The 12,133-nt window shown below is 33.7% G+C and overlaps 1 protein-coding gene across 9 annotated transcripts in view; it reads left to right on the forward strand.

Annotated features, from left to right (window-relative positions):
- Positions 1 to 12,133, forward strand: part of LOC118266652 (disintegrin and metalloproteinase domain-containing protein 11) — a 432,988-nt gene that overhangs the window by 229,009 nt on the left and 191,846 nt on the right. For all 9 annotated transcript variants that reach the window (XM_050703305.1, XM_050703302.1, XM_050703304.1 and 6 more), the window contains one exon: positions 3,808 to 3,858. In XM_050703305.1, coding sequence (XP_050559262.1) covers positions 3,808 to 3,858 — 51 coding nt within the window. The remainder of the gene's footprint in view (positions 1 to 3,807; positions 3,859 to 12,133) is intronic.

Here is a 12,133-nt window from a genome sequence, read left to right on the forward strand (position 1 = left end):
ATGACATCAATAACAAAGGCACTATGGATGGGTGCTTAAGATGTGGTAAAGGAGCGATAGCAGTCCTGTGAAGATTCCTTGTTTATTACTTTTATTAGTCAGTTTTACACATACAAGTTTTGGAAAGCCCAAGTAGAAGGGTTGTCTTTTAAATTGTGTTAGTGACTTTCCACACTTTTATAGACATATGGCTTAAATTTTATCTGCAATGCAGTCGGTGACCTTTACATGAGTACGGCAATCTCATACATTCCGAGTTCGTGTTTTGATTCCTATGAAAAATGAATATCTTTTCCCAGAATCGCTCGCTTTTAGTTAGGTATTTCGTTTGTAGATTCTCGGATACAGCAAAAAACACAAAAATTGAAAAGGCGTTCATCAATCCAATGTCCTGGGCTTTTTGGTTTTATTTCAAAAATGGAAATATTCACAAAGGGTTAGCGCCAAAAATATCGGTAGGTATTTGAAAGAATCTCTTTTTGTTATTTTCTGAGAAGGACTTGTACAATTCCGGATAAATGTGACCCTTAAGTTTTGTTTTTACATTTTATAATCTAAAATTGGCTATCAGGCATGATATCAAAAACTATGTCATACAACATGAAACAAAAGGTGTAGATTTGTAAGTTTAATTAAGCATTATGTTAGTACATGACTGAACTATGTGCTCAATCTATACATGGTAATTCAGTTTCATTCCAAAATATTGATCACAGAATAATATTACAGCATCTCATGTCTTTAGATATAAATATCCAATTAATTACGTCTTAACAAGAAAAACAATACAAGAACAATAATGAAATAGAACCAACAAATGAAGTAAAATGCGATATCAGATAATAAAGGGAAACCAAGCAATCCTGTCATTATAAGCGTCTCCTAACAAAACGAACGTAGAAATAAGTGGAATCAAAATGGCTGAAACATAATTAATAATTTAATTATATGGATTCATCTGGAGTGATTCAAAGAATTGATATCTCCTAATCCCCGGGTTTTGTTAAAGGTAGGAACAAGGTACATTATGATAATTAATTTCGGGTAGTTGGAGATGCCTGCTAATAAGTCCCCTTGGAATTGTCGTCATGTTTTGATTGTGTTTTATTTGATTTTGGTTTATATTTTGTGACTTGCAGAAGTTGTTTTTAAGCGTTGTTCTTTTTTTATTTGTATACTGTTAATGTCTTATTAATTTGTTGGTGTTACTGAGTTGTTTTTATTAAAATATGTTAGAGTATTATTTTAGAGGGGAAAATCATCCAATGACTTGACAGGGATTGTCAGACTCCTACTGACTAAAAACCACCCCGTTCCTAGTTCTGCGTTTCCAGTCGGAGCGGCCAGTAAACCTGCTAGGCAGTCCGCAGTTCCGGATCAGATAAAAATATGTTAGAGTAGCATCATATTACTTTAGGTTTTAATGCATTCACTAGCCAAAACAGTTCAGCTACGACTACTATTTAATCATCAGCTTCAGCGAGTACCTTAATTTGTACTATTCCAGTACGCGCATAATTCGATTTTCCGCGTCTACAGATCTTTTATTAAACTCGAAACGAGTATTCATGATATCTAGTGCAGTTCCCAAGTTAGTTTGGCTTGCTTGTTGATGCATACATTTGTTATTGAAGAAAACTTTTAGAAATACGAGTGTATCGCTACAATGCGTAACGAGAGGTTGTTATGAGTTGAAAAGTGCAGCTTAGACGATATTTCATACATGTCTTCCTACTTTGTTTGGTATGTTATGGTTAACTGTTTATGTGTTTGTTGTTGAGTTTTGAAGTTTGTTTTGGTGATATTTGTGTAGGTAGATTTTATTATGGTGTAGAGAATGTAACCTAAATAAGTGAAAAGTAATTTAGTATTCTGTGAAGTAAATTTTTTGATTAGACTTGAGGTTGAATTATTGAAATAAAGTACGTCAATCAGTTGGATAGGTACTTCAAATATACATATAGTAATCGTAAAATTAGAAAAAGACTACGGTTACGTACTAAATCTTTTACAATCCAGATTTAACAAAATTATATTCTAAAGCAGCGTCCAAAAAGCAACTGAACTTGATCAAACAACGTAATGAAATCATGTTTCAATATTGCCCCAAAGTCTAAACAACCACAGTTAATGCTCTTTACTTTGCAAACGATAGAAAATTAGAAAAATGTTTTCATAACACAATTTCAAATTCAGGATGTAATCTACTTACTTGAGGCGCAATATTTGTGGAACAAACTTGCCTCCCTTACTCCCCTATAGTATCGTAAAAGCTAATGGTAGCGTTCCCTGTATCATTGTTTAAGTCCCTTTATATTGCCACGGCCCGTTATGTATGATAGCTCACTTATTCTGGTGCTGTTTTTCCCTTAACTGCTCGTGAAGAATTTTAAAGGTAGATGGAGCCCGTTGTCCTTTAGACAGATTGAAAGAACTGCTTATTAGTACCCAAATATTGTTACAGTGGCAACCCTGTAGCCGTGTATAAATTTTTCCACGTACTTTTGTGTGAACTTCAGCCGCGAAAAACGAGTTAATTACAATAACAATGGGTATATCCGCAATGAATGGGCGAAAAAACCATCCCTTGTACAGGCCCAGTGTATAATTTATTTTGTGGCAATGTCACCGGCGGTAATTATTTATTTTTGTGTTTGCATATTTTTTGTTGGTTCGCTTTGATTTATGAGGTCCGTTTCGCTCCTGGACTGTTAGAAGAAAGGTGCCAGATGCTTTTAAGGCTCTTTTTTAAGCGGCGTGACCTAACTCTGTCGGTGCTGATTCTTTGTCTTCAATTAATTTATTTTTTACTCGAGTAAGGAGTTGACGGCTGCTAAATGGTTGCGTTTAGTAATAAATAAGCTCTAAGTTGCTTAAAATTAATTACTACTCCTTATTTTTTAACCTTTATGTCATAGTAGCCTACAACTTTGACTTAAATAGCAACTTTATGACCTTGTAATAAAGTACCAATTAACAGCATTACCCTAGAACTCACGTCCTTGTAACCGAACAATAATGCCACATTACATCCCTAATATAACTTCAATAACGTCAATCCTAAATGGGTAATCGCTCGGAGCCAGATTATTTCGTCCCACTTCGGGGTGAAATTTGACAAACTCTATAACAAGAGCAGATAACGTCAAAACTTGTGAAATTATTACTCGGAGCACGCTAACACGCTGCCGAGGGGAAACACGCTCGTCAGCGATATACATTTTTAACGTGAAAGTGAATATTCGTAAGTTTTGATTAGTGTCTTGTATAAAATTTTGACATTTATAGTAAAAAAGAAATAAATCAATAATTTAATTTTTGACCACATGATTCGTTTCAACTTCACGGTTAGTGCGGTGGCTAGTCAATCGGCTACCGCGCAATATGTAGTCGGTTCGATTCATGCACGGAGCAATACTTTATGTGATCCACAAATTGTTGTTTCGCGTCTAGGTTACTCCCACGACACAGGAGAAAATCCTAATGTGGGGCAATATTTTTTTTGTAATATTTCCTTATTAGAGTGATTATATAAGAGCAATACAATTAGCATCATACAATCAAATTAATGAATTAAATAGCACTCACGAACAACACAGCCATGTTTGCATAAAAATCTACAAACACGATCCCTAGTGTAAATTCATTTTAAAACATACATTAAACACGAATGTAATAAGAGTATGGATGTTATATGAGTATGGATGTTTAATAAATTAATGTGTGTTCCATCATCCATCATCATTTCCCTGTTAATCTGAAAGCTGAAATGTGCACATTACTGAAATAACATTTCATTTGTTTCAGAAGCCGATTACACACTTGACGATTCGTTTTGGAATGAAGAAAGCCCAGTTGGTGAGTGCTTTTGTATTGTTTTATTATAATTAAAAGTCCTTTATGAGTCTCAGAAATATTAATTGAATTGAGACTTTATTTTAATTTGAGAAGTTAATAAAATTGAATGGTCTGAAGTAGTAACTTTTAGGTACCTACTTATTAGTACAAAGGGGTTTCGTATCTATAGTTAGGCCATAAATCTGAAAAATTTATAAAATGTCTCACTGTATGGAAAATCAATTGCATCTCTACTTAAACAAAAAAACTAATTAATCACGCTTAAAAAATCGGATAACATTGTTTATTGAAAGAATGTTACATATCAAGAAAATCTCAACAAAATTGCAAGCACACAAATATTTTCAAAACACTCACATAAATATCGTATACTCAAAAAGACGAAAAAGCCGAATTCTATCGACATAGACAGCACAAACTTGTGCCTCCATGTTTGTCACTAGCAGCGAGATGTAAAAACGCTCGTCAGTCGGATTTCCGGCGGCGCGTACATCACAGCCGTGCCGGGGACGATCCGGGGACGACCCGGCACGGCCCGAGGCCGGGACATACCCATTCCAGTTCCACTACAATGTTTTTGACGAATTTTTTATGACTCTTTCCACGTAGTAGTACGTACGCAGGTAAAGTGATTTTTTTGTCAACATTAATTTGTTCGCCGAAGTAATGTTTTAATTAAATGGAGTGTGCCGTTGTTGTTTTTCTGTTTTACGCTATTGAATTTATTGCAGTGTGAGTTTTTATTTAGTTCTTTTTTATTATGGAACATGTACATTGTACAATGTGTGCAGCGAGTCGAGTGAGGCTGTGTCTTTAACAAATTGAATAGGAAATGCTGTAAAGATAAACCTGTCTAAATCTCAGGATGCATCCTAAAGCGACTATGTACAAAAGACTACAGACATGTCGACTATAAATGGAATTGCAAGCTTGTATACAAATTTACGTGGAGTCCTCTTTGACATTTAGATTTGAAATAGCGAAACAATTTTATGTTTACTAAATTCCAAGTCGTAGTCTTGAGTGGCGAGTCCCACAAATACAATCGTGAGCTTTTGTTTGCAAAACGGTATATTTGATCATTATATTATTCATATCCCACAAACACATATCACAAAGGCGTACCAAACATACTTTACTCATTCGAAACAAACTAAAATTTCTGTCACCACATCAAAGTGAATCGAAGCAGTTTAGGTTTCGCGAAACTGGTTTCAACTGGTTTGAAGCGGTAACGATTCCGGTTTAAACTGGCTTCCCACGTGTGGTTATGTTGCGGGGGATTTTATTTCATTCAGAAGTTGTTTGTTTAGAGTTTCTCAGTGTGTTATGTAAAAGGTTTGGCTTCAGGGAGTAGTCTGGTTTCAAGAACACTGTTATTTATAGTGATATATTCTCGATGTTTCTGTACGAATTTTGAAGGAAACCTTAGAACACCAGTTGTCGGGAGAATTGCTTCGAGTATCAATTCGTCCTCGGAGCCTTGGAGACAATCCAAAGGTATAAAGTTTGATGGTAGAAGGCCAACCTATTGTGACATAAATAACATGTATCACATTCAGGTTTCCATAATAACAAATCGTAATAAGTTGTCTGAGAATTTCTACTACTCTTACAAAATATTTACACTAAAAATATTTGTTATTTAAACATTAAAGTAAAAAAATTACATCACACTTACATTATAAATGTGAAAGTTTGGTTATTTTGGATGCTTGTCCGTCAATGACGATGAAACTACTGAACGGATTTTGATGAAATTTCGTATATAGACAGGATATGAACTGACTTGGGTGATGGGATACTTTTATCCCACGAGAAAGCGGGTGAAGCCGCTGGTAGAGTAGTTTTATAAGCAGAAGATTATAGTACGAATCAACCTTTGAGCAGATCTAGGTCAGCCTGTATTCCTAGTTTGTTAAATAGATCTTTGATCACTCAAGCAATCATAGCATAGGAGATGGGATGCAGACTTGCATTTGACATATTATTAAAAATCGGAATGCAATTCTAGGAAACTTTATATGGCAAAATATTCAATTTGGTCCATCTTTTATTATCCTTACTATTAAATGTGCTCAATGACCATTGCAATAGAGTTTTCTTTTGAGTATTGTAATAAGCTATTATGTTTGTTTCTTCTTTTTTTAATGTTCATTTATTTATCTACATTAATGATAGCGTAGCTTGTCAAAATCGAATGTTGAACGCAACAGAATTTAGAATAGATAGACAGTTAGACAAAAGAAAGACGCATAGACTTTTAAAAAAAGATAGACAATCAGACATAAGATAAATAAATAAAGCATTGCCATTAGCAATCCCATGATTTATTTAATAAAAAAATATATAGGAAAGCTTTTAATTCCCTAACTATTATGTTCCATCAATCAGTAAACTTAAGCGAATACGTTTCCTTCTTTCATTTTTCCCTTTTCAAGCCGTCAGTTTTCCCCATCATTCACTCCTTTTTCGGTCATATCATTCCTCAAAGAATCCATTCGCCTTTTCTTTGCGCGTTCCCCTCTATTCATGATTAAATTCATGACTCGCTTGGAAATCGTACTGTTATGGTTTTCATAGCAAAAGGTGTATGGTGGGGCTGTTCTATTACATGTAATAATTTCTTTTAATAATATCTTATACCTTGATTATAAGAACAATTATGGTATTAAATACAAAATATTAACATTAGTATTTCATAGCAAAGCCCTTACGAAATTTGGCTCCTCCATCCTATCGCCATATAAAATTCTAGATTGAATCGTAATATACTTTACCCGATCTGGAAATCAATCTCCACATCCTCTACAAGATAGTGACGCTTGCGATCACTAAACTAACGAAACAATACACAATACAGTCATTTTATTGAAATTAAATAACATTTGGAAATATTTAAACAAAACAAAGTGTTAAACAACTTCATAAGTCAAATGAGATGTTTCGATTCGATTGGAGCGCCGCGCGCTGTGAGAGGTGAATCAAGTCGTTTGCATGCGCGCGACACTTTCTCAATGGGACGTTCCAATACACGGCGAGTGCTCCACATACAGCGAGAGTGGTACAAGTAAAGAGATGGCACAGTTTTATCAGTCCAAATATGTTTTATGTAATAAAATGTGTAAATAAGTAAATCAAATTTATATGTAACAGTGATTCTGAATTGTGTATAATTTACATAATAATTCATATAATGTATTATTAACAATAAATACAACATTCCCAAATTATCCAAAATATTCGTTAATAAATATAATTTACGCTTTCCTATGATTAAAATGCTTTCAATCATATCGCATTAAATAGCTTTTATAGATTCTCCGAATTTTAAATGCATGTTGGCTACAGCTGCAGAATTCCATAACTGAATATTTATGCTTCAAATACAAAATACATTTCATTTAATTCAATTATTATTCGAGCACGTAGCATGCCAGACGCTACGAATAATTGTAACCGTAGCGCGTAGCAAGCTTGGCTACGCCGTAGCTACAGCGTAGCACAAAGTTATGCATCTTGATTTTATACCAATAGTTAGGTTAGTTTATTGAACAGTTTGAAATTAACTTTAAATTAATACATGTGATAAGATACTTTACCGATAAATTACAATAAAAGCACTCTTTCATGAACTGAAGACTAAATGTATGTATAATACTTGAATAGCTATGATATCTTCATATGTTTAAAACATCATAAGGGATTTAAGTGCGATATATACTTTTTCCGTCGCCAGGATTTTCAACTTGAGCCTCAAATAGAACATATTATGAAAACTGAAAACAGCACGACTTTATCGTAGCTATTACGTAACACATTACCTACGAGATTGTCTTGGAATCGAGTCCTCTGGTCCTATACATACACACAAACAAATAGGAAAGTGTATATTTTTTAGAACCTTTATTGAAATTCCATTATTTACGAATCATGTAGTTAAATGGCAACATTTTGAGAAATTTCCATTATTTTGTGTAGGTTCGATAAAAAATTGCAACAAATTGATTTTTTCGAAGTTGAAATTTAGATAAGATACTTAATTTAATTAATTAAATAAGATAAGTTTTCTATGGATTCGTGGAAATATATTTAGTGCTAGATTTTTTATATTGTATAATCCATACTTCATGTTTTCCATGAAATAGACAATTGTAAAAGAAAACACTATACTTCGAAGAAAATGGGTGTACATTTACCAACAAAAACCCAAACTAAACATCATCAAATACAACATGTATAAAATATAACATACAACAAATTGTATAAACCTTCTTTTGTCAATACAACCCACTCAGCTATTAATATAATACCTACATTGTTTGACAAAATGTCCTTATTCTGGTAACATTAAGTGAGACACAATACGCGCCCACTATTTCAAAGAACTCGTAACAAAATAGCCTGAACCTTCATGCGACCCGTGCCATTCTAGATCAATGAAGCAACTTGTAACACAATTACAAAAAATCGCTTACACATAATACATCCTTATTCGGTTCTATCCGATTCGAAATCGATTAGGGCTCGGGTCACGTCCACCGGCGCGTGGCAGCGTGTATGAATGTTTGAATTTCCATGTGGAACGCATTGACATGTAAATTTTCGTTCAAGATGGCGAACGATGTCGCTAGGTGCTGTCGCGCGTCGTGTTATAGAATACCGATGTTTTTTAAATATGGAAAGAATATTGTAACGTTCGATTAGGTACGACGTTTTTTCTTTTGAAGTATATTGCTCATTTATTGGTCGATTGGTCTTTTTAGTGAATGTCGATAACAAGTTTTTGTTTTGTATTAGACAAAGTATGATTGCGTGTTTTACAAAACTTAATAGCTTAGCTTAGACAATAGCTTTAACCGCTGTTAAACAAACTATAAAAATGTATCTTCCTAAAAATGGGTTAAAAATAAAATACACCATTATTCCGTTCATTTCGTGTACGGTACCCTCCCGTAACATTAGGGATGTTTTTAATAATATTAAAGAGTCCATTCACAAACACACACACACATATACACACAGATAACGTGAACAAAAGAATACACTCCTATTTCGGCTGAATATATTTTTGCAAGAGTTTGATATTTCAGGGCTTCACAGCAAAATTGGTTTGTAATCCTTGTTGAAAGATCATATTAGTGTTTCTAAAATAAATTCTGTTGATAGTAATGGCTTCCGTATAGCTACATAAATATGTACATACATATACGACTCGACGATATCACATTTGTTTTAATTAGAACCATTAAATAGTAAAACAATTTGTTTTAAAAAAATTGGATAGAAGTGTAGTACTTTAATCATTAATTTAAGTAGACTATACGTACATACATACAGGAGACCACCAAATGTAACTTTTTCCGACTCACTACTTCAACTAAGGACCCTTTGATTGTTCTTGAGTGAGGGAGAGACAGAGAGACCGTAAAAACCCTTTTAAATCTATACATAAATTCAAACTCTTTTCACAATTACCAAAAACCCAACATACGAAGTCCTATTTAAACACAATGTTTATCCTAAATTAACCAGTCAACAGTCACAGTCACACGGCAAGACTAAATTCGTCCTTTTTACCATATCACCTGAAAATTAGCGGCGGCAGAGCAGCTCTGAGTGGCGTAAAATCTCGTAAAGCAAGCGGCCATGCTTGGCTGCATTTCACGCGTTTTGGTTCAGCTCTGTCTTTAAAGCAGTTTATATACATGTGTATATGTATAGGATGTTCGCTAAATGGGTGCTCCGTGCAAATATATGTGTGTTAAGCAGATTCTGGGAGTATGTTTGCTGTCTCCAAAGGATAGCTGTTTGTATGTTATGTAGGTACTTGTGTTACTCGGATTTTGGTATTTTGAGGTTGGATTTCATTCGTGTGGACATTCCAAACATGTGTCTTTAGGAAATATTTCAGTTAAACGTATTTTGAGTTTATTTCGCTATCTAAAAGTATTTTCCTACCTAATTAAGATGTCAAAAATTTGATGATACAATTTTTTTTTAATTTTGTAGTCTTTGGACTTAATGATTGACTAAATTCGAGTAATTAAGAATAGGTTGAGAAATGCAAAGTTAAATAACTTAAATATGATATTTTGTTTTAATAAGAACAACTTGATAGAGAAAGACATTAAAAAAAATGAATAAAGATGACATTAAACTTTGGAAATATTTACTTACATTACATTAAATACCTACGGTATATAATATGTTTATTATACAAATAATGACGGAATTAAGTGCTACCATTGTGATGAAGAGCGACCCTTATATCAAATACTGGTCAGAAATTACACTTAGTGCTACTTAGAATTTCAAATTGACCCGGAACCGGATATTGTTTAATTATAATGCTACGAAATTTATGCGTCGTCATGATCGTAATCTATGAGAGTATATTTTATTTGGTTTCTATTTAAGGAGGTCGAAATTGGTGGACGCTTTCCATAAATACTATTATTATTTACTTGTTCACTACATAGCACATAAAACTGGGATAATAGAATATGTAATTTGTCACCACTCCTGTTCTTCTCTCGGGTAGAATGTAAGTCGTAAGAACCACCTTAGGGACTGCATATTACGAGAATAAATATTAGTTGTTTGTTTGGGTTAAATTTAGTAATCGGAATTCAACCCCCTTCCTGACGTCGGTCGAATCTGATATTTGATACACACAGTTGATCTTGATGACCATACAATATAAGACAAAACCGTAATAAAAAATATTTGTATGTGTTGATTGTTCTATAAGTCAAAGTCAAAACGGTTTTTGTCACGATAATAATATTCTACGTACATACCTGTTTATACATACCTATCTAGGTATTTACTGTAAATTTTGTTTTATGGCTTTGCACAGCCAATACGTAAGCCAACATATGCCAGTAATCATTTTCTCACAATCTTGCCAATTGGCAATCACGTGTCCAAACTTCGAACGAAACATTTTAATCGGAAAACAAACTACGCTCCGTGGAATTAGGGTACAAAATCCTTTGACCTGTAAATAGTTGGCTGAAATTTATGCTGTAACATATCAGTGCAAACACATAATGCATTGCAGGCTAGGGTTATGCCAATATCGGTCCATCTATTTACTGAATGTAGATCCGATGCGCAGGTTTTAGGTTGGTTTAGGTAAATTTTAGCGTTGAGAGAGATGAATGGGGTTACGGTGCGGTATTGCATATAGTATGGTAGGTACTCTTTGAGAGAAAATGTTCACAGAATTCTATGTAGAGAATGAAAATGTATGTTTGTGTGTAGTCAAAATTTATTTGAATTATTCTATAATAACAATGTTTTAAACTGTAGATACTGAGATGTCATACTATCTCTCACCATCTAAAGTACAAGTAAAATGTCTCAAGTATGTATTACCTACATTTGTATTATTAATAATCCGTAAAAATTACAAAACTAAATAAAAAAAGTTTCTAAATTAAGTTTTTAAGCGACATATATGATTCTAACGCCAAGATTTACAGGTTTATGAAAATTTAATATTTGTATTCATTTTCATATTTCATAGAGTCACTAAATAAATTATAAAAGTCTCTTGCTAACTAACTAACATTTTCATATGAAAACCAACCTTCTGTCCTCCACCGACATTGGCATCACAAACTACCCACTGACTAAACTCAACGTTTGAATTTATTGATTTCGTGAACGCGTGCCCCCATTGAGATGCTAATACCACGTCGTGCACACACACGATTAACGGCTTTAACTTCATTAGTACAAGGTTCGAATTGATTTACGTGCACCCCGGTTACCGAAAATCCTGGAGTTTGTTGAACATGACAGGGTCTTATTTACGTGGTTTTATACGTCAGCATCGTTAGTGTGGGGAGGTCATTGACATGAGTGCCGAAATTAAAAAGAAATCTCGTTTGGTTATGAATAAGAACTGTTTTGTTGGTTGCATTATAGTCTGTTTTGTTGAGAGTAATAGGGTTGTTATTTCATTGCTCAAAAGCATTTAAAGGGTGGTTGAGATGTGCTTATATAAAACTATTAATCCTCAAGTACTTTATTAATATATATGTTCCTAAAAATTATAAAAAGCGATAAAAGCAGTAGGAATGTGTTTCATCTGGATTTGAATTTAATGTTATTGAGGTATTTTCTTCTGTAAGCATAGAGCAGAGATACAAAAACGCCATATAAACGTAAACCGTACTCTTAATTCTCTCTCACCTATATTAAGCCCGTGACAGACTATCTACAATCGAAACGTCACCCAAAATTATTACACTCGCCACAAGGA

Source organism: Spodoptera frugiperda, chromosome 23 (assembly GCF_023101765.2).
Source record: "Spodoptera frugiperda isolate SF20-4 chromosome 23, AGI-APGP_CSIRO_Sfru_2.0, whole genome shotgun sequence".
In the NCBI taxonomy this organism is placed as follows: Eukaryota; Metazoa; Arthropoda; class Insecta; order Lepidoptera; family Noctuidae; genus Spodoptera; species Spodoptera frugiperda.